Source organism: Nyctibius grandis, chromosome 24 (assembly GCF_013368605.1).
Source record: "Nyctibius grandis isolate bNycGra1 chromosome 24, bNycGra1.pri, whole genome shotgun sequence".
Taxonomy (NCBI): Eukaryota; Metazoa; Chordata; class Aves; order Nyctibiiformes; family Nyctibiidae; genus Nyctibius; species Nyctibius grandis.
In genome coordinates, this window is record NC_090681.1 from 5,815,852 (window position 1) to 5,837,143 (window position 21,292).

Consider the following 21,292-nt stretch of genomic DNA (forward strand, 5'->3'; position numbering starts at 1 on the left):
TGGCTGAGAACTGCCACCTGCCATTATTGCGCGCGGCGATTGGCGGAGTGAAGAAGTGCCTCAAGGTGAGGGTAGCAAAATGGTGGCGTTAGGGGGGCGCCGCGCTGGGCGCTGAGGGGCCGCCGGGCAGGGCCCGTCCCGCTTCACCTGCCCGGGTCGGGCCCGCACCGCAGCCTCTGGGCGGGGCCCAGCCCAGCCGCCCCCCCGCAAGCCGGGGTGAGGGCAGAGCCCGCCGGGGCGCGCTGGGACTGGCACCGCGGGGCGCTCGGGGGGCAGCGCCGGCCTGTAGTCCAAGTCCAAATTAACTAATTACTGTTGCCTGCTAATAGGCCTCTCCGCAGGCGGCGCCCTGCGTTAATTAAGTGTTTCTTTTCAAGGCATCTCTCTGAACTCGGGTGCTGTAGCCCGGGGTGAATTCGGCTGGTGCTGGTGGGCCCCTTGGAGCGGCTCAGGCCCGGACCCCGCCAGGCTGCGGCGATGGAGGCGCTGCCCGAGCTCTACGCCATCTTCCAGGGAGAGGTGGGAGGCGTTGCTGCCCGCGGCCGTGGCCCCGGGAGGCCACACGGCCTGTGGCGGGATGCTTTGTCTCTTTATTTTGTTGTGTTCGGCGCTGCTTAGCTCGGTGGTGGTTTGGGTAACCGACAGTTCTGTTCCACACGTATACACACCTACGTATGTGTTTCTGTACGTGAGCAGGGGAGACCTTCTCGCTCTCTAGAACTGCCTGAAAGGAGGGTGTAGCGAGGTGGGGGTCGGTCTCTTCTCCCAGGTAACAAGTGATAGGACGAGAGGAAACGGCCTCAAGTTGTGCCAGGGGAGGTGTAGATTGGAGATCAGGGAAAATTTCTTCACAAAAGGGTTTGTCAAGCACTGGCACAGGCTGCCCAGGGCAGTGGTAGAGTCCCCATCCCTGGAGGGATTTAAAAGCCGTGTAGATGTGGTGCTGAGGGACATGGGTCAGTGGTGGCTTTGGCAGTGCTGGGTTAACGGTTGGACTCGATGATCTTAAAGGTCCTTCCCAACCCAAACGATTCTCTGATTCTGTGCGTACAGACATGTATGTGTATAAGGTGTTTACCTGAATAACAGGAGTGGCTGGCTGACCACGCCTGCTCCAGTGGTCAAGCGTTGCCGTGTCCAACCTGCCTTGAAATCTAAAACCAAAGGCAGGCAGGAGAACCGCGTAGACTTTTTGTGCATATTCAAACCTGTGGTTTGCAAACAGGTGTTTTGTGAAGGGCTTTGCCATAGGTCTTGTATTGATTTTCTTCACAGGTTGCTACAGTGACGGAATATGGGGCATTTATCAAAATTCCAGGCTGCAGGAAACAAGGTTTGTTTCTCTTCTTTTGTTCAGATGAGTTTCTTGTTGGCATGTTCGAGCCAAGCCGTCATTCTTGGAATTAAAGGCTTGCCAGCTTTTAGAAAAAGCTCAGGAAAGGGTTTTTTTGTTTTTTTTTCTAAATTAGGAAGAAATTGAGGCTCTCAGAAGGTATTTAGAATATGATGGTATGTTTGCATGAATACCGAAAAGACTCAGAAGGCTTTTTGGTAACTTCAGGATATTTTAGAGAATCATTTTAAGTATTGGACAAACTACAGAAACTTTCTACAGTTCCATAGTTTGCCCAACTTATTTCTTTTAGTGAAAAAAAAAAGACTGAAATGAAGCTCAAATACAAAATAAACCAGAAAAAGCTGACTTAAAGCTCCATCTACATTTGAGGGAAACCTGCAAAGTCAAACTAATTTTACAAAAGAAGGAGCTTACAGTGGGTGTTCTGGTAGGCCCACACGTCACCCCTTCCTTCTCTGCTCCCTCTTAAGTGCCCCGTTCTAATAAAAGTTTTTGGACAGAAGCGTGGCTGCTGGAGGGGAGTGTCTGTGAGACGCAAACGGGCCCTGAAATGTGAGCTCGAACATCAAGGTGTGTTTCCATATTTATCCTCCGTGTGTAACCCTGTAGCCCGCATGTCATTCGTGCCAGTTAAACATCCAGTTTTGGGGCTGTGTGACCTTGCAGGCACAGGGGAGCGGGGCAGCCTTGGTGGGTCACGCTTTGGACTTTACCAGCACAGCACTGTGTTGCTGATGCGTGAAATGGGCTCTTTGTTCTCCGGTGCTTGGGGTGGCCTCAGAGGGCAGCAGGAAGGGAGAGGTGTTGGTGTCTGCTGCAGTTTTCTGTGTGTACGCCTGAGATTTTGAGTACAAAGACATTGCTTTTGGGGCCTGCTTCTCCAAGGTAATTTGAGCTTTTATATGTTTGATTGATGCAAGTAGTTGATTCTCTGCTCCGTAATGTACTGGAGGAAAGAAATGGGTAGTTTTGTGTAGGGGAATCGCTGGATATGTGGCCTGTCTCCCAGAGCAGTGGTCTCCAAATGGTTTTGATTGTGCACCTGCAGTGCACGGTCGGGTTAATTGATTTTAACTTACAGTAACTACAGTATATGTATATTTATTTATAAATTATATGTATGTACTACTGTCCTAATGTTATGTACATTATAAAACATACTCAGAAGTTACAAAGGATGTGCTAAAAATGAAATAAGCACTACTAATTTTTTTAAATTTTTATTTATTAATGGTCCAAAAATATTTTCTTCCCATACCCCAAAGACTGTCTTGTATCCACCACGCTTTGGAGACCACCGTCCTAGAGGACAAAACTGTGATTCAGTAGAGACTTGTCTTTATTTTTTCCCTTTCTTCTCTTCCAAAACCCTGACCAGGCCTTGTCCATAGGACTCACATGTCCTCCTGCCGCGTGGATAAACCCTCAGAGATAGTAGACGTTGGAGACAAAGTATGGGTGAAGCTTATTGGAAAAGAGGTAACGTTAATTCTTGTTTCTCGAGTGCTGTGTAGATAAAATATACTGCAAAACCAGTGAACTGAGAACTTCTGCACACAGAGGCTGGGTGTTCCTGTCGCTTTGTCGGGGGTTGAGGGGCTCTGTTCTACAGGCAGGTGAATTCTCTTTACCTCCAGATGTGACTTTGGGCACATCGCTTCTGTCACTTGTAATAGCACAGTTCAGAAAAAGGCACTGCATAAAAGCTTTCTGGCTTAAAAGCAACAAGATATTTCCCTTTCTTCCCTTGTGCACCCCTTTGCAATGTGTATCACTTGAACTGTGTGATTTGGTGGCTAAAGGAGCGATTTGAGAGGATCCTGAGATACGAGCCGACATAAACACAGTTCATTAACTCTTTTGAGAGACAGGCGCCCATTCTTAGAGGAAGCCGAGATGTTTGTTCTCAGGAAGGTTATCAGTGAATTATGCCCAAGAGAAAATACAGAGCCTTTTTGTTTGTTTTGAAGTAAGAGCATTCTACATTTATTTTTTTCCTGCAATCTACATTGCTTTTTCTTCTGCAGAAGATGTGACAATAGGCATATCATCTGTATTTAAAGATTAACGGGAACAAAAACTAAAGCCTTTTGATTTGGTGAGCTGTGGAAACAGAGCAAACTGACTGTATTTCCTTGGGAGTGAGGTGGAAGCATTTGATTCAAAGTTGCACAGGATTTGGCCTTAAATGCTTTGCATTTTTTTTTTTTTTTTTTTAAATAAGATAATCAGGTTGATGTACAAACCAGGGACTTAATTTTGTGTGAGATGAAGTGGGTTGAGAAACTTGGGCTTAGTTACACAGTATAGAAAATCTATGTGAAAGACTCTAGAGATTCTTTTTAGCCATCTGTGATGTGCTTTTGGTTTGTTTTTTTTTTTAGTTTCATATAGATTTTTTTTAAGCCACTGTTTTCTTTGTCTGGAGCACAGTTCTTCAGTTCCTCGTGTCTTTACTGTTGAGGAAAGGGGCAGAAGCGTGTGGGAGAGGTGGGCAGCAGAAGAGTTCATTGTTAGATTGCAAATAACTGCATAGATGTAAACAGACAAACCAGAAATACCTTCGATAGCAGCATTGGTGAAAATGCAGAAAGTTGCAAGAAAGGCTTAAAAAACCCCCAAACATCCAACTTTTGCTCTTGCTTCTAAAGTGATGGTGTTTCAATTGAGGACTTACTAGGACTCAGAAAAAAGTAAGACCCTAATAGAGATACTTAAACATTTTTAGTCTCCTAAGAGGTTCAAAATGGGAAAAAGGAGATAAAGTTTTATTTTTCAGGATGCAAGTCAGCCAAAGTACTGGTCTAGGGGGAACTGCCTTGGGGGTGGATGATTTGAGAGTTATAGCAAAGCTTCCAAGCACACACTTCCTTCTACAGCTCTTGGATTTGGTCATATTGAAAGGAGAATGGTAACCTGAACAGACGTATAGCGTGATCATGTCTTACAACTGAGAGAGCTGCTTAACAGAAGCTGTTTTATTAGCTAGAATACTCTAAAGGCAGCTACAAAATAACAGAGCAAAAGCACTTTCACAGAGTATCCTTTGTAGTGCTGCGCTTTGCTAACCAACAATTTCCTTCCTTCCCTGTAGGCATCCATAGTGTATTAATTAATATCGTTGCCATTACTCAATGATTTTAAAGGTCCTTTCCAACCAAAATGATTCTATGATTCACTCTTCTCATTCCATATCTTTCCCTTTCAGATGAAGGATGACAAACTGAAGCTTTCTCTCTCCATGAAGGTTGTTAACCAAGGCACGGGAAAAGACCTCGATCCAAACAACGTTTCCCTTGAGTAGGTAAATCTACTGAGCAGAATAAACAGATCACACAGGTTGCTGCTGCCTGCTTTTCCCTGCCTGGCTTTCCTGCCATACTTGTTCTCTAGATCCCGCCTCCTTTGGAGGGTGAGGGGGGCTCTCCCTGAGCTGGAGGGTTGACTGGAAGCACTCCCTTGGTTTTGCTGCCTGGAGGCAGGCAGGAGCTGGTGGAGGCTGCAGCCCTTCACGCTGCAGCAGGCTTTTCATTCCTGTGTTGTGATGGCAGTGCCCTTGTACTGGAACAACTGTTCCAGCAGGGGATTTGTCTCACTTTCACATGCTATGAAATCAAATCTTAACTGCTTGGGTGTTTCAGAGCTTTCTTGCCTGCCTTTTGTTCCAATGTTGCTTGCAGGTCAAATAAAATTGCTTTTTTTTTTATACTGCACAAGTATATACATATTCACATGTGTAATACAGACGTTAATATAAAGGATGTAAATGCAGCTCCCTACATCTGCTTTGTGTAGAGAGTGCTCAGTTAATCTCAAAAGTAGAAGATGACAGGTAATATGCTGTTAAAAATGTGGTTTATTCTAGTGAGCAGCTCTGTTCTTTGCTTTAGCTGACTATGTGGTGCTTTCAGAGCAACATTTGAAAAAACCTGGTGTTTAGGTTGTGTCTGTATAAATATACAGGGTTAAAGACAAGAGCTGATTGAAAATGGAGCTGTCCTTTCTCTTTCCAGTCAGGACGAGAGAAAAAAACGCACGTTCAGAGACTACACTAGTCAGAAGATCACACTTGAAGCTGTCTTGAACACCGTGTGCAAGAAATGTGGTTGCAAAGGTATGTTTGTGCAGCGTTGTCGTGTTCCTTTGATGTAGCCTTGTTCTGACCCGGTAGCAACCTGTAGACAGGATTGTATTGAAATCTGGCTCATGGTTGTGTATAAGGACTGAATTTTACTTCCCCGTGTCTCTTTTAGAGGAGAATTTTCAATCACTTGTTATGAAAAGGAAAGACATAGCTGAGCTCCTTTTGTAAAGGTTTGGTTCTTAAAATCGCATCTCTTTGAGTTTCCTGTGAAGACCCTTACTACTGAGTACAGGGTCAGTACAGGTTCCCTTCTTGCACCGTTTGTGTGAATGTGTCTTATAGCTGAGGTCTCCTTCTGGTTTTGCATTTTAAGGAGTAAACACACGCCTGCACCAGCTCGTTTCAGGATGAAGAACGATCAGTGGAAACTACTGATCAATTGTTGGGAACACAGTTTGTGAGCAGTGTCTTACAGCTGAAAACAAGTGTGGGTTTTTTTTTAACCAGGTGAAATTTGTCTGTTTTGCCTAGTTCAGCAATGGGAAGTTGGCTTATGCGGTGCCTTTTCGGTATTTTTGCAAGTGGCTGAGGCATAAAGTAGTTTTTTGTACGTGGAGTATTTTCTGCACCCTGCTTGTCTTACGTTGTTTAGCCACAGAGTAAATATGTAAGCTGGAGTTAATGCTGTTCTGGAGAAGGTTGGTAATGAATATGGTTCTCTGTAGTGGTAAATAACGATCTTTAAAATACCATTTTAAAGAACCCCCAGAACTTTAAATGGATTCTGCATATTTCATAATGATGTGTACTCATCACAAGCAGGCAGATGCTCTCTGTCTGCAGTTTCGGCTACGGCTGTTAGTAGCTCAACTTTGATGCCTCCAGAGTAGAAACAGTAGCGCCAGAATGAGCTGATTTCCTCTGTATTTGTGGCTTTGGTCTCATTTACAAGGTGCCTATCACGTCAGTTTACTCCCTTTCCCATACACTTTTCCATGCTGTTTAAGCTCTTGTGCAGACACGTTTCTACCAATTGCCCTGTTCGGACAAGAGCGTGTTAGTTTTTGCCTGACTCATCTTTCCAGAATGACCTGGGTTGTGTTTTCTCTCGGCTTGTTTAATCACAGCATGTGAAACGAGTTGAAATGCTAGGACAGAAAATGTACCCTGTAGATTCTCTTATTGTGGCTAATAATAAAAAGACCATTGGCGGCACTTCCAGTGTCTGAAATGTAGTTGTTAAAAAAAAAGCCATGGTGAGTTGCTCCTTCAAACACTATTTTACAGGTCATTTTGCCAAGGAGTGTTTCATGCAGCCTGGAGGTACCAAATACAGCCTCATTCCAGAAGAGGAGGAAGAGGAGGTGGCAGCAGCAGGATCTGAAAGAGAGAAAAAGACCAGAGTGGCTAATGATTCTTCAAAAAAAAGGAAAAAGGTAGGAGGTGCCTTGCTGCTGGCCTGGAAAAGTGAGCCAGAGAATTTGTTCTGTATAGTTACGTCTGTGCTTTACTACAGCAACGTGGTTATGAGTAGCTGGTTCTGGGCTGAGAAGGTGGCTCAGAAGTGCAGGTTCTGTAGCAAAATAGGCATCTCCTCTGCAGACTTTTTAGTACTTTTTGTACTTCATCCCTGTATTCTTGTTAAACTGTCTTTAAGATGGTTTTGTGCTATAACATGCAGTCCTTAAAAGAGATTTCTTAGGGTGAGAAAAGGGCTGTTATTTTTTTTCTCCCCCTGGTCTTTGTGAGGCTCTGTAGAAATTACTTCAGGTTCCTCAGTTTCAGTGATTCTTGCCAATAACCCTGTTTCCCCTCCCTTTTCACTGCCCTTGCCCTAACGCCTGCCTTTCACCTGAACTAAATGCCCTGCTGCCTTGCTTCAGCAGGTGTCTCGGCCCAGCTGGTACGACGTGAACTGGGCTGCTCTGCCCCTGCCACGGGAAAATCACAGGTTGTATTTGAACAGGGACTGTGCTCCATTTCCAGCCTCTAAAGCCATTTTTGTCGATGTGAAAATGTCAAGGGATAAGAGACCTTTTATGTCCAGTGTTTTAGCTCTGGCTTCAGAGCGTGCTGGTGTAAAATGGAGGGGAGACCTGAATCCAAAACAGGAGCATTTAGTGGTCAGTGTGTTTATACAGCGACGAGTGTTCCAATTCCAGACTTCAGTAAATAAACTGTTTCATCAGCCCCTTCACAACTGGAGCCCAACTTTTAATTACACTTCCAAAGCCCTTCTTTTTTTCTTTTTCTTTTCTCTTTCCAACTCTGTGGCCTGTCTATCCCTGGAGAGGAGCAACAGGCAGAAAAGGTGATGGATTTCCTTTTTACAGGAGAGGGACAACGATGGTGTTAGCAATTGCTTGGTGAGAACCAACTTCTGAGGGCTTGGTTCTCCCAGGCTCACTGTGGAGTTAAACCAGTGCTGGTGCTAGCAGGAGAGACTGCAGATGCTGGCAGTAGGGAACGGAGGAGTCTGTTTTGATGGCAACACTCAGACCAGTCCAGGGTGACACTGGTAGCTGAAGTCTCACTGCCAGTCATGTTTTTCACTGGTATTGTGGTTTCTGGCACTTTGGGTTTGAGTGAGGAGTGGCTGGGGCTGTTTGGGGGATTGTAGGTGGTGGCTGCACCAGAGTAGAAGAGCCAGGCTGGGGGAAGAGTGGTTAGAGAGCGGCCCGGCGGAGAGAGACCTGGGGGTGCTGATCGACAGCCGGCTAAACATGAGCCAGTGGTGTGCCCAGGTGGCCAAGAAGGCCAATGGCATCCTGGCCTCTATTAGGAATAGTGTAGCCAGCTGGTCTAGGGAAGTGATCATCCCTCTGTACTCGGCACTGGTGAGGCCGCACCTTGAGTACTGTGTCCAGTTCTGGGCCCCGCACTGCAAGAAAGATGTTGAGGTGTTGGAGCGAGTCCAGAGGAGGGCGACCAAGATGGTGAAGGGTCTGGAGGGTCTGACCTACGAGGAACGGCTGAGGGAGCTGGGGTTGTTTAGCCTGGAGAAGAGGAGGCTCAGAGGTGACCTTATTGCAGTCTACAACTACCTGAAGGGAGGTTGTAGTGGAGTGGGAGTCGGCCTCTTCTACCAGGCAACTAGCGATAGGACAAGAGGACACAGCCTCAAGCTTCGCCAGGGGAGGTTCAGGTTGGACATTAGGAAGCATTTCTTCTCAGCAAGGGTCATTAGACACTGGAAGGGGCTGCCCAGGGAGGTGGTGGAGTCACCATCTCTGGAGGGGTTTAAGAAAAGACTGGACATGGCACTTAGTGCCATGGTCTAGTTGCCATGGTGGTGTCAGGGCAATGGTTGGACTCGATGATCCCAGAGGGCTCTTCCAACCTGGTTGATTCTGTGATTCTGTAGTGACATTCCTTGTGTCAGCCCCTGTCCTGTTGCATGCCTGTTTCTGCCCTACAGTCAGCGCAAAACAAAGCGTTAATTTGGTGCCTGATTTGCAGCTCTTGTTTGCTCAGTAGTGCTCTGGATAGCTGATCCAGTAGCAGGAATGGGATCTCTCTTGATTGTAAATCCTGTTGCCTGCTTCCATCCTGAGATGCGCTTTGCTTCCCCACTACGTAGGCTCTTATTCAAGAATGTCTTGGACTTGTCTGCAGAGTGTCATCATGCTGTGAGAGAAAATAGACGTGTACTCTCCTTTCTATTCTGATCTCGGAAGCACGCGACTGAGCCGAGTCATCTCTCTGGTAGCAGGCTGGCTAACTGTGACTCTGACCTTCCTGGCCACCAGACGTTGGGCTTCTCTCTTGCCATGGAGCAGTGTGAGCACAGGCCATGGGTAGTGCTGCAGCAGGGCTGGCTTCTCCTGCCTTTGGTGCTCTTCCCTCTAGCAGTGATGACGGTTTGTCTGGTAACACGGCTCCTGTAACTGTTATTTAAATGCTGCAGGGGAAAAAGTTACACTAAGAGGTGGCAAATAGCTCGTTATCGTGTCAGTGCCTGTCCGCTGGGGTGGGGAGTCTCTGTGGAGTCTTGCCCTGCTGAGACTACAGGATACGTGGGTTGCTGTCCTGAATTTATTACTAATTTTAGGGGGGTCAGTGGATGAACAGCCTTCATTTAAATCTTGCTTATTCCTTTGATCTTCCTCTCTCCTCAAGGAGGAGATGAAAAGTTTTCAGATATTTTCCAGTGCTGGAAAATAAAACTTTGAACTTTTTGGAGGCAGGATGTGGGATCCTCGAAATGAATAGCTCCCTTGTTGTCTCAAGGGCCTGCTGTGATCTTGTCTGGGAGCCACCACGTGCTTCCCTGCTTGCCTGGAGCCCCAGGGGGATTTACGCAAAGTGGAAATAGCTCAGTCTACCTAGTAACAGTTGCCTTGCTGACCCCATCCCATCCCATGTTTGTAACATAAATGTAGAGCTTATATTTTTAAATGAGTAGATAGGGAACTACCTGCCAAGCATCCGTTTAGTGTCGTAGCATTAACATTTTTGGTTGTTCATAATCGACGTTTTCTGTCTCCTTGATCTGATGCTTCCTTGCAGGCCCTGGGTGCTCTTCGCTCTCGCCAGAGACTCCTCTCCTTGCTCTGGGGTCCTCACCCCCTTTTTTTTCTATGTTTCCCTTCCCAGTGGTTCCCCAGTTCCCCGCTTTTCTCCTGGCTGAGCCCCACAGCCTTTACAGGAGGAAGAGACAGCTGGAGGCTTCAGGTCTCTGCACTGACCCAGGCTTCTGGTGTGTCTGAGGACACAAGTCTTTCTGGTGACAGATCACCCCGTTAGCACTCTGCACACGGGAGCACTGTTCTGCCTCCCATAATCCCTGAGAAAATAAGTGACTCGAGGGAGCGGCAGTGACGCCGCTGTCGCAGCGCTGTGCAAAGCACCGGAGCTCAGCCCGGCAGTCGCTGGCAGCTGCGCGGGCACGTGGCCGTGTCCCTTTCGCTGTTACTCTGTGGGTCGCGGGGTGAAGGAGCTCCTGTGGGAACGCGGCAGCGTGCCTGCGCTGAGCCTGCGTGGGAGGGAGGCGTGCTGAGAAGAAAGGAACCCTTCTGGTTCTCCTGTCTGTCTTTCAAGAAAAGATCTGCTGTTTCGACACTGGGAGTAACCCCTTTAATTTGAATTCTACAAAAGCGTCACATCTTCTGCTCAGAGACATGGATTAACTTATCCCTGGGGTAGTTTTGTGACAGTCACTGGAACTGCATGGTAAACGTGACCTGAGATGGCTTTTTGGCAGACTTTGCTGCTCTTTTTTCCACTGTGTGAAAGATTTCCAGGCAATCTGCTGGCAGATGTTGTCTCTTCATGTCAAAGCCACACCTTCTTAATTGTTTGTTCATCAAGCCTTAGTCCATCCTCACTTGTAGCTGGTACTTGTTTTACTAGTTCTTAAATGGCATTAGCTTAGGGCACAGCTCTTCACACACTGTGCTGGTCTGTTATTGTCCTTATCTGTGCTTTTCTGAACTGTGCTGTATTTATTTAATGACCACAGACTGGATTCTTCTCATCAGATTAATTATAACTTGTCCTCGAACAAGGGATGCGATAAAACCATTAGATTTATGTAATGAATCTTGTTTGGAATTAAATTGGGAAGTGGAATTTCACTTTTTTCTTTTTTTTTTTACCTTTTTAAGAATTAAAAAACCCTATAAGGAATACTGGCACCTCTCTGGAGATGCAGAAAGACGTATATCTGGAAATCCATTCTAATTTTTCACAAGGACAGACATAAAATCTCTGTATGAGACCATAACTCCACAAAAGGATCTGGCAAAAAAATATTTAAACTTCTTGGAGAGTTCTGGACACTCCCCTCTTATCTCAAAATCAAATACCTTTAGAAGGAATGAACTGTTGTAGCATTCTTAGAGCGTAACCTTGAGCAATTTTTCCTTCCAAAGGCCAGGAGAGAGCCTGGTGTGCTGATGTGGTGCTCTTAGTGCCAGCTTTTTGAAAATACCTAGAGCAGCAGGAAAACCAGCGCTGTCAGGCTGTAGCCCAGCCTGTTGCTCTTCTGCGTGCCAGCTCCCAACACAGGTTTTCTAGATGAGAGAGTTTGAAACAAGTTTATTCCTTTTTGATAGAATTTATAAATCGTTACAGAAATTGGACAGGACGTGCAAGGAATGGTAACGTGCAGGTCTTGGTACTTATTGGCTCCCTCTGTGTCCTTACACTGAGAGTCTGCTTGGGCAAAATCCACTGAAAATATTGACATAAATGCAGTGTTTGCAGTTCAGGGGGAGTGCCTGGGTGTGCCTGAGAGCCGAGTTGAGCTTCATCCATCAGCAGCCATGGTTCTGGAAACCAGTTTGAAGCTGAGGGTGTGGCTTTGCTGCTGTGGCTGGAGGCAGAAGTCTGGCCCTGGCTTTGGCACTGCCCTCTGGATACATAAACTAGAGAAACGCTCCTGCTTGTGCAATGGTGAGTTGGCTGGTAACCAGCAGAGTCCTTGTCTTCCAGTACTGGGATGCTGGAGTTTGAAGAAATCTGTGGTTTAGTAGAAGATTGCTGCTTGTGCAGAATGATTTCACAGCAGCACTTGCCTCCTGCTACAGAAAATGTTAAGCTCTTCCCTCACTGTCTTGCTCCCTGCAGTATTTGCAGTCCAGCATGTATTTGTGCTGTGGTGCTTGCAGTACTGCACTGAAAGTACTTCTCATGTGTTGGTGGGAGCAGTTTGCCTGTTAGAAGCCCCCAAAAAGGGAAGACTGAGGTTTGTTCGGGTTTTTTTCAACCAGCACAATGTCCACTTGTGTACTTCTGTGTCCCCTGTAATTCTGCAGGGACTGATGTGACATCCTGTCCTGCCTTCAGCCTTCACACGCTGAGAAAGTTTCCCAAGCTCTGGAATGAAACTCTGTTAGTTGTTAAGGTCTTGTCAAACTTTCTCACCATGTGCACGGGCTGGAAAAGCTTGAGAAAATTCTCCTTGCTGCATCCCTTTCTCAAAAAGATTTAACTCTTTACCATCCTCTTCTAAAGACTGTTGCAATTTGCTTCTGCCCTTCGTCTGTGGGTAGAGGACTTTGTCGTGAGTCTGGTATTGTCCCACAGAAAAATTTATACTGCCAAATTCTGGTTGATGTTCATGATTGTAGTGCTATTGTGGAGCTCCAGAAACCTGATACTTGCCAAGGGTCTGCTAGGTGTGGAGTGAACTCGGTCCTCTGCTCTCTTCCCTGGAGTCCCAGCGCACTCTTTGCTTGATGTTCAGCTCCAAGCCATGCGTTGCCTTTGCTCTTCCACCTTCCTAAAAGAGTTGTTCTGTTTCACATTAAATAAGCTACTCGCTCTCTTCCTTTGTCGTCCCTAACTGATGGCCTGTGTCTGGTGCTTTGACACACAATCCATGCTAAATTGATGTCTTTAGCTGGGCCTTTTGTGTCCACACTCTTACAGGAGAATATGTTGGGTTTAGATGAAATGTAGACAGACTCTGCTTGTCTTCCCGTAAGCCGGTGTATTAATCTTCATATGGAAACTGCACTTGTCTGGAAGTGGCTGAAGCTAATGGAAGAAATGTCTTGTGGGGAGGAGGGGAGAATCCAGCCTTCTCTGTGCTCTCTGCATTGGGACACTTCTTTTTCCCCAAGCAATTTGAAGACAATTTGCCCTTCAGGGCAAGGTTGCGGGTGGCACTAGAGGGCTGCCAGCACCCCTGTGCCCTTGCTGTTGATACATACGTAAATACAGCACGGGCTTGGCTCTAAGGTGCTCCCCTGCCTTGGTGTGAGCTCCCTGAGCACCTCCAAGCCTACAGCAGATGATGCAGAGTCCAGCTGTAAAAGTTACTGCAGGGGATTTTTTTTTTCCCCCCTCTTTGCCTCATATTTCATGCTGTGCTTAGCAGCTGCTTCTGGCTTTTGTTTCAAACAGAGAAGTGCTGGTTTTTTAGCTTGGAGTCTTCTGGGTGAATACCCACGTGCTGCCACAGGCTTCCTTCTGTGAGGCGAGCTTTCTTTATGTGGATGCTTTCCAATCCATTTCCAGCCAGGGTTGTTCTTTTCTGCTGGGTGGGGTGGGTGTGTAACAGGCCTGAGGTAGCACCTGTGGGCACCCGAGGGAGTATCTCACACCGGACCCACAAAATCGGTGTTGGCGCTGGGTTCAGCCCTTTAGCCCCCGTGGTCGGCCCTGTGCTGTGCCTGGTTGTTTGGAGTGGGTGGAAATACTTGCCCACACCAACCATTCTCATTTTGGACAGGTACCTCGTGTGTGTCTGTGGCTGATTGCCCTTGTTCCCTTCATCTAACCACGTGTTCATCTTCTCTCCCTTGGCTTCACGTCTAGGGTGGCTGTGGATGTCCGCAGCAGCTGGCTGAGGAGGGCGGCCTCCCCGAGGACTCGTCCTGCCTGCAGTCCTGTGGCTGGCATAACCGTGCCCTTGGCCTCGCTGCTGCTTTCTGCTCCCTCGTGCAGTGAGCGCATGGCACTAGCAGCCCTGCCAAGGCAGGGGTGGCTCCCAGTGGGACTCTGCAAGCCCAAGGGTGGCCTTGAGATCATTGGGGACGCTCTTGGCAAAGAAAATAAGCAGAGTGGTTGGCTTGGGGGCTCTAGGCTTCTCCCATTACACTCCCTTCCGTAGTGGAACGTAAAACACGTTTGTGTGTTGTGTTTGGGACTGTCATTTGACTGCTGTGCATCTCCCATTGTGCTGCTCCCCGCAGCCTGTGCACAGCCACACTCTGAACAAGCCATCGTTCCACCTCTTTAAATTAGAGGTGGTGGCGGTGGTAAAACACGGCTTTTTGTCTGGCTTACCAAGACTCCTTTCCTGGTCTGTTGGTGCCGTCAGGCTCCCTGGCACTCGGCGGGCATGGCCGGCTCCCGAGAGCTGAGGTCAGCATTTCTTCTGCTCCTTGCTGGAAGAGGGGTGAAGCAATGGGCAGAGCAGGGCTGGCAGCTGGGCTGTGTGTGCTGCCAGCACAGGCACATCAGATCGTCTCCCCCAGTACTACTTACTAATTAAATATACACAAATTGCTCTGCTGCAGCATTAAATAGTCTTCATCTGCTTTGGGGTGCTCTGCCCGATGTGATTCCAAGGGAGGGTGTACGGTGGTACTCGGAGTAAGCTGCTTGGTAGTTACAGTCAAAACTGAGGGGTTAGATCCCTTGCAGAGTTCCTTACGAGCTTTATTCCAGCACCGACTGCTCTTATTCTGCATCTAATTATCATGTTGTGAGCTCTGCGTAGCTGTTCCTTAAGGGCTTTGCAGAAACACAGCCCGGGGGGCTCAGTGCTGCCCCTGGGCTCTGCCCGTGTGTGGGGCCGGGGGAGAGGGTGGGGAGCTGTGGCAGCAGGAGGGCGTGCAATCTCCTCAGAGGCTCTGCAAAGAGTTGCTGCTTGCAAAAGGGCCCTTTCCTCATCCCGCCTCCCCTCCAGGGACAGCTGTGAGAGCCTCTGCCTGGCATCGCCTGGGCTCCGGCTCCCCTGCAAGGCGCAGGGCGTGTTGTCATTAGTGCTGCAGCGCATCAGGGTTCATTTCCTGGCAGTCTGTGGGCTGATGGTGGTGTGGGGACGGCGCTCGGTTCCAGCTGGCCATTTTAGAAACCCATTTCGTTGGCAAACAGGCTTCATCCTGCCAACCTCTCTTAGAAAGAATAGCCTGAAATAATGGAGTAAGCTCTGACGGTGGAGGGAGGGCAAGGACTCTTGTGATTTGAGTTTTGATTCTGCCCCTTTGCACTTGTGACACCCCCCCTGCAGTGCTGCGTCCAGCTCTGGGGCCCGCAACAGAAGGAGGACACGGAGCTGTTGGAGCGAGTCCAGAGGAGGCCACGGAGATGCTCAGAGGGCTGGAGCCCCTCTGCTGTGGAGACAGGCTGAGAGAGCTGGGGCTGTTCAGCCTGGAGAAGAGAAGGCTCCGGGGAGACCTTCTAGCACCTTCCAGTACCTGAAGGGGCTACAGGAAAGCGGGAGAGGGACTTTTTACAAGGGCATGGAGTGACAGGACGAGGGGGAACGGTTTTAAACTGAAAGAGGGGAGATTGAGATGAGATCTGGGGAAGAAATTCTTTGCTGTGAGGGTGGTGAGACCCTGGCCCAGGCTGCCCAGAGAAGCTGTGGCTGCCCCCTCCCTGGCAGTGTTCAAGGCCAGGTTGGATGCGGCTTGGAGCAACCTGGTGTGGTGGAAGGTGTCCCTGCCCGTGGCAGGGGGGCTGGAACTGGATGGTCTTCAAGGTCCCTTCCAACCCAAACCATCCTGTGATTCTATGAGTAACAGTTCTCAGGCTTGGATTTACGTTTTGATACCCCACCTCTGCTCTGATAGCTGCTGCACCCTGTGCTGTGGACCAACAGCGGTGGTTAAATCCTGACTCACTGGGGCAGAAGCTGTGTGTGCCTTCCGTGTCGGAACAGGCTGGCCCCTGTCACAGCATGACAGGGCCTGTCTCGCCGCCCTGGTGAACACAAGTGACAGTTTTCCCACGTGCAAGGTGTTTTATTTGTTTTCCTTCCTTTGCTAGGAGAAGAAGAAGAAAAAGAAGCACAAGACTAAGCAGTCCTCTGAGTCGGACTCAGACAGCTCGGACTCGGACAGCGATGGGGCTCAGCCAGCCAGCAAGAGGACCAAGCATTCGGGGAAGCCCAGCAAGGCTGAGAAGAAGAAGAAGAAAAAGAAGCATAAGAAGAAGCCCCGGGATTGAGCGGGGAGGCAGGCGGAGGTACCGGCATTGCGAGTCCCTGGCGCACACCCCGAGGGGCGAGCAGGACTGACTCGGCGCAGCCCTTGCTCCGGGGATGGGGAGTTTCCTTCTCCTAAGAGTAACGCTCGGTGTGTGGTGGTGCAGGTACTGACTTGGATACAGGTTGTGCTCAGTCCCCTTAGGCGCGGGCTGCCGTTTTCTCTCACCGGTAGGTACCGCCTGCCAAAATTAGCTAATTACACCCCTTCGTCGGCACCGCTCCCATCCTGTAGCGTCATGTTTCGCTGGGGAAGCTGCCAGCGCTCGGCAGCTCCACCGGGCAGTTGCCTGTAAAAAGTGAAGCTGTGCGGCCCTGCTCTCCCTGCCCATCCCTGCCCCACGCTTAGGGACAGGGGTGGCTGTTGCTGGGCCCTGCGCTGGGTCCCATCCTGGCTGGTAACGGTGCAGAGCTGCTTGGTTTTGGTACAACCCCCCCTCCAGCCTCACTCATTTTGTCTGCAAACATTGGGAGTGGAAGAGTAAGATGCAAATGGGGGAGTGGAGATATTTTAAGTAAACATTAACTGTGGTGTGTTTGCCGCCTTGGTAAGTGATGGAAAATAAATCTCTCCAGCTGTGCTTTGTCCTGGGTCTTTTCTTTTGTGGGCTTCCCACTTCGTCTTGGGCAGTGAAAAACTAGGACTGGCCATGTGGGAGGGGATGTGACCTGCATTGGCGGGTGTTTTTGGAAGCCCTGGCTGCTTTCAGAGGTTCCCGGGGCTGAGAAGGGGGTGTGTGATGAGGTGACCTCTGCGAGAAGCCAAGTGCCTTCTGGTAAGGAGCAACTGGAGCATAAATCGTGTAACTGGAGCTGAAGGTCACGAGGGGAAGGGCTGACAGAGGGCTGGGCTGTGCCGCGCTGGGGCTGCGGTGACCGCAGAGGAAGTCTGCTGGGGGCAGCTCATCCCTGCTGGGGCAGATGTGCTGAACAGGGGGGAGCTGCGTCACCCCTGGTGCCCCCGGCTCTTTGGGGGTGCGAGAGCGGGGCTGGTGGTTGCCCGTTGGCGTAGCCAGAGGAGGACTCAGGGTTGCTGGGGGCAGCCTGCCCCTTCTCCCTGTGCTTTGCCCTTTCCAGTGCTCCTCGCCCCAGTTCCGAGTGCCCCCTTTCAGGCTGGATCCCTCCCCAAACCCAGACGCGATGGGCTTGTGACCTTGATTCCTGGCTCGGGCGCCGCGGGCGTGCGCCGTCAGCTGATGCGTTGGCAGAGAGGTGGCTCTGCCTGGGAGGGAGCGTGCCGGGGTCCTGCACGGCGGATGGCGGAGCTGCAGTGGGGGTAAACTTAATATTCCCCCTGGAAAAGCACATTTCTAACTGTAACGACTTCTCTTACTTCCACAGCTTGGAGAACCAGCTGAGACAGGCTACTGGGATCACTGGTCGTTTAACCGCATCGCTGCCAGGGTGTCCAGGCTGGATTTACCCCCCACAGCTCCGCCTGCTCAATGCTACGGGTGAGCACGTGCCAAAAAAGCCTTTTTTCCACAAAAACCCGTCACAGAGCTGTAACAACATGGCCTTTATTATTTTTCCACGTGAGTTTTCCCGTTATTAATAAAAAAAAACCCCAAACCATGAAACCACCACCCAAGCCCCAAGCAGCCCCACGAGGCGATGGGGCCAGGGGCAGCCGGCGGCTGCGGTGGGCTCCGAGGCCCTGGCGAGCTGTGCCCGGCGTGGGGCGAGGCCGGAGGCGATGCAGGGGGGGCGAATGCGGCACCAGGTGACAGGCAGGGGAGCTGGGGACGGCGTCTATGTCGCCTTCTCGTAGGTGCGGGTGGAGACGACGTTGCCCAGGGTGAGAGTCTGGTGGCAGAAGTGGCGGGGGGGGGTTAGCCGTGTGGTGCCCGGTGCCGGGCTGAGCCCCCCCCAGTCTAAAATCTTTTCTGTTTCCTTACCAGGATTAGTTTCCCATCCTTCAGCTCCCGGACCAGCGATGTCTCCTTCCCATCCCACTTCTGCACGTGGACGAGTTTGCCTCCATCCAGCGTGACCACAGACTGGGGGCAGAGAGCAAGACCCCTTGTTATCCTCCTCCGTGGGGTTTCTCGGCTCCAGGGGACTTTGTCCCTCGGAGAAGATGATGCTGGGTGTCCTTGTGCTCACCCCAGAGCCCCATGGGGCTCAGGGACAGGCTGTGGGTGCCACCATGGGGATGCCCATCTGGCAGCACCCTCAGCCCAGTTCAGCACGGGCCGCATCCTGCTCTGGCTACCAGCTGTGTCACGGCATTGCCTGCCCCCCAGTAACCCCACCGTGGGCACCGTCACGGTGACCCTGCCCTCCCTGACCCAGCGCCAGCACAGGGAGCCCTGCCCAGGGCCACATCCTGCTCCAGGGCTGCCAGGACCCCAGCCTGGCTGCTCCCAAGCGCAGCTGGCTGGCACCGGTGCCGGAGGGGATCAAAGAGGTGGGGCAGGTATGAACGGGAGGGCCTGGCAAGGGCTTTCCAAGGGGCTCATGGGGCAAACACGCTCCTGCTTGCCGGGGCCACTGTTTGCACAGCCACCGCTGTTGACTCAGCCCAGAAAGCCCGGCCCGTGCCAAGGTTAGTGTGACAGCGGCTGGGCACAGCGCGGGGCGGGGTTGGGCTGGGACAGGCCCCGGCAGCGCCTGCCCTGTGCCCCCTTCTGCCCTGTGCCTCCCACCCAGCTCCTCGAGTGCCGGTTGCTGCCCCTCAAATGCTCCCACAGCTCAGGGGGGTCCTAGGGGTTGGGACCATGAAGCCCATGGCTTGGGTGCCCCCATGGCTTGGCTCTCCTCACTGCTCAGGTGCCCCCAGAGCCTGGATCCTCACAAGGGTTGGGTGCCCCCCATGGCTTGGGGTTCCCCCAGAGCTCAGGTCTGTCCCCAACTGGGATGTCCCCACTGCTCAGGTGCCGCAAGAGCTTGGGTGCCCCACAACCAGGGTCTCGCCACACCTTGGGTCTCCCCACGACTTGGCTCCCTTGCACAACTTGGTTGGCCCACAGCCCTGGACACCCCATGGGTTGGGTGCCCCACGCCTTGGTGTACCCCATGGCATGGCAGACCCCACCTCCCCCATCCCGTGCAGCCCCGTGTCTCAGGCAGCCATCCTGGCCCCCGCTGCCCTCTCGTGTGCCCTCTGGCCACCATCCGAGGGGTGCCTGGAGGGCACGTCCCCGGGCTGCGGGCAGGAGCTCGTGGCAGGTCACACGTCCCCGTAGTTCCCACGGGCTCCGGGGGCTCGGAGCAGCGGCAGCGCTGGCGCAGGGCCATGCTGCCCTGGATCTGCCTGGCACTACCCCCTTGCTCGCGCTCAGCCCGCCCTCCCCTTGTACCCAGCACTTGCTGTTTTGGGGCTGGGAAGGGGTTTTGTATCCCAAGGAGCCCCAAGGTCCCCCCTTGAAGTGTCCCCCAGGGCTGGGTGGGGGGTACGGGGTTGCTGGCTGCTCCATGCACAACATATTTAATGGTGCGTGGGGACAGCTGGGAAACGGAAAAAGCAGGGGCTGGGTCAGTCCTGGGAGGGGGATTGTCATGTGGGGTGGGAGAGGCCAGGAAAGAAGCTCTGACCCTTCACGAGGTGGTTTTTGTCTTCATTTATGGGGAGGAACAGCCTGACCGGGGAGGTATCGGCCAGGGATTGCTCAGCCCCTCCATCCCTGCCTGCTTTGTAGGGCAGGCAAAGAGGGGGCTGGAGAAAGAGGTCTTGCACCCCGTTGCCCTCCCGGAGTGGGGACAACACTCGTCGCCACCCCACCACATCCCCTCGCCGCCTCTTGAGCAAGCCCCCGGGCCCGGCAGGCGGCGTTTGCAAACCCGGCTCTTGCACAACAGCTCCGGGATGGGGAAACCCGGCTAGAGAGTGGGGTGAGGATGGGGTGGGGTTGGGTGGGTGACACCAGGCTCGAGCAGCAGCCCAAAGCGATGTCACCCTCCCGTAGGCAACAAGGATGGAGCCCCAGAGCCGAGAGCTGGTGGCCGGATCCCACAGATCCCCCAGACCCTTTTTTTGGGGGGGGAGCAGGGGCTGGAGGGGAGCAGGGGCTGGGGGCTCACCTTGACGTGCCTGTCGTCCGCCGTGGTCTCGTCGAACTCCTCGCCCAGCTTGAAGCTGATCTCGGTGTTCTTGAAGGTGCTTTGGGTCTTCACCGTGACCTTGTCGCCCACCACCTCGATGATGGTGGTGGGTTTGGTGAAGGCGGCGACCTGGCGCGTGGCGAAGCCCACGCCTGGGGGGGGGCAAGGGTTGGGGAGGATCCGGAGCGGGGCAGGATGTGGCCATCAACCCCCGGTCACTGCCAGCATCACCCCCCAGCCCTTCCTCCCCGTGATGGGGGGGGTGAACCCCAAAACTGCTCTTGTCCCGGGGGGTCTCCTGTGTGCACCTGCCGTGTTTGGGGGGGCTCCGGGGTGGGAGCAGTGAGTGGGGGGGTCTGGGAGCACTGCCATTGCCCGGGGCCAGATCCTGCTGCGGGGCTGGGCGGGGTGGGGGGAGCAGCGGTGTCACCCCACTCTGGGATGGGGGACCTCCCCTTGCACAGGAGCTTCATCGGGGGTGGGTGATGGGGGGCTCGGGGGGGGTGATGGAGGCTGGAGGGGTCCTGGGCGGCTCCCAGCACCCACCAGCTCCGGGGCTGGGCGGGGTGGGGGGGACAGCGGTGTCACCCCCCTGCCCGGACCGCTCTGGGATGGGGGACCCCCCCCTGTGCAGGAGCTTTGTGGGGCTGGGTGATGGGGGGCTCTGGAGGGGTCCTGGGCGGCTCCCAGCACCCCGGGGGGAGCATCCCCTCCCTCCGCCAAGGGCTGGCCCGGGGTGGGAGGACAGGGGAGGGACGAGACCCCCGCACCCAACCCCAGAGCCCCCCATTAACCCCCCGCTGCCCGCGGCTGCAGTGACACCCCCCCCCCTCACCACCCGCAGCCCCCCCATGTGCGGGGGGGGCTGAGCTGGGTAAACTGGGGAAGGGGGAAAAAAAGGTGGGGGGGATGCCCTGACTCCAGCCTCCCCCATAGCCCCCCCAACTCACCCAACGCCTTCATGTACTCATCGAAATTGGCCGAATCCACGAGCTTCCAGGTGCCCACGAAGGCGTCGACCATGGCGAAGGGGGCGAAGGTTGGGGTGGGGGGCACAGAGGGTGACACGCGCGTGTGTGTGGGGACACGCAGGGGTCTGGCGGCGGCGAGCGTGGCTCTGTGTCACCGGCTGCCCGCGGGCCTC

The 21,292-nt window shown here is 52.2% G+C and overlaps 2 protein-coding genes across 5 annotated transcripts; one reads left to right on the top strand and one right to left on the bottom strand.

Moving 5' to 3' along the window:
* Positions 1 to 77: 77 nt before the first annotated feature.
* On the top strand, positions 78 to 17,603 carry ZCCHC17 (zinc finger CCHC-type containing 17). 4 transcript variants are annotated; one of them, XM_068417650.1, is made up of 8 exons: positions 78 to 519; positions 1,276 to 1,333; positions 2,736 to 2,836; positions 4,566 to 4,657; positions 5,371 to 5,471; positions 6,729 to 6,877; positions 15,888 to 16,085; positions 17,446 to 17,603. In XM_068417650.1, the coding sequence occupies exons 1-7, from the start codon at positions 478 to 480 to the stop codon at positions 16,065 to 16,067; spliced, it is 723 nt and encodes a 240-aa protein (XP_068273751.1). In that variant the 5' UTR covers positions 78 to 477; the 3' UTR covers positions 16,068 to 16,085; positions 17,446 to 17,603. The 4 variants fall into 4 exon arrangements, with proteins under 4 accessions (XP_068273751.1, XP_068273749.1, XP_068273748.1 ...); XM_068417648.1 differs by lacking the exon at positions 17,446 to 17,603 and having other exon boundaries at positions 78 to 216; positions 378 to 519; positions 15,888 to 16,685; XM_068417647.1 differs by lacking the exon at positions 17,446 to 17,603 and having other exon boundaries at positions 15,888 to 16,685.
* Positions 17,604 to 17,608: 5 nt separating this feature from the next.
* FABP3 (fatty acid binding protein 3) lies at positions 17,609 to 21,292 on the bottom strand. Its single transcript, XM_068417652.1, has 4 exons — positions 21,099 to 21,292; positions 20,128 to 20,300; positions 18,003 to 18,104; positions 17,609 to 17,910 (listed from the first exon to the last, which is right to left on the bottom strand). The coding sequence occupies exons 1-4, from the start codon at positions 21,169 to 21,171 to the stop codon at positions 17,857 to 17,859; spliced, it is 402 nt and encodes a 133-aa protein (XP_068273753.1). The 5' UTR covers positions 21,172 to 21,292; the 3' UTR covers positions 17,609 to 17,856.

What these genes read in the sequence shown, in the direction of transcription:
- FABP3 (XM_068417652.1), bottom strand. Translation starts at nt 21,171, where the DNA reads ATGGTCGACGCCTTCGTGGGCACCTGGAAGCTCGTGGATTCGGCCAAT. An exon ending in TGAGTACATGAAGGCGTTGG is followed by an intron (nt 20,301 to 21,098) that starts GTGAGTTGGGGG and finishes GCCCCCCCCCAG; the next exon opens with GCGTGGGCTTCGCCACGCGC. An exon ending in CGGACGACAGGCACGTCAAG is followed by an intron (nt 18,105 to 20,127) that starts GTGAGCCCCCAG and finishes CTCTGCCCCCAG; the next exon opens with TCTGTGGTCACGCTGGATGG.
- ZCCHC17 (XM_068417650.1), top strand. Translation starts at nt 478, where the DNA reads ATGGAGGCGCTGCCCGAGCTCTACGCCATCTTCCAGGGAGAG. An exon ending in CCAAACAACGTTTCCCTTGA is followed by an intron (nt 4,658 to 5,370) that starts GTAGGTAAATCT and finishes TTCTCTTTCCAG; the next exon opens with TCAGGACGAGAGAAAAAAAC. An exon ending in CAAGAAATGTGGTTGCAAAG is followed by an intron (nt 5,472 to 6,728) that starts GTATGTTTGTGC and finishes ACTATTTTACAG; the next exon opens with GTCATTTTGCCAAGGAGTGT.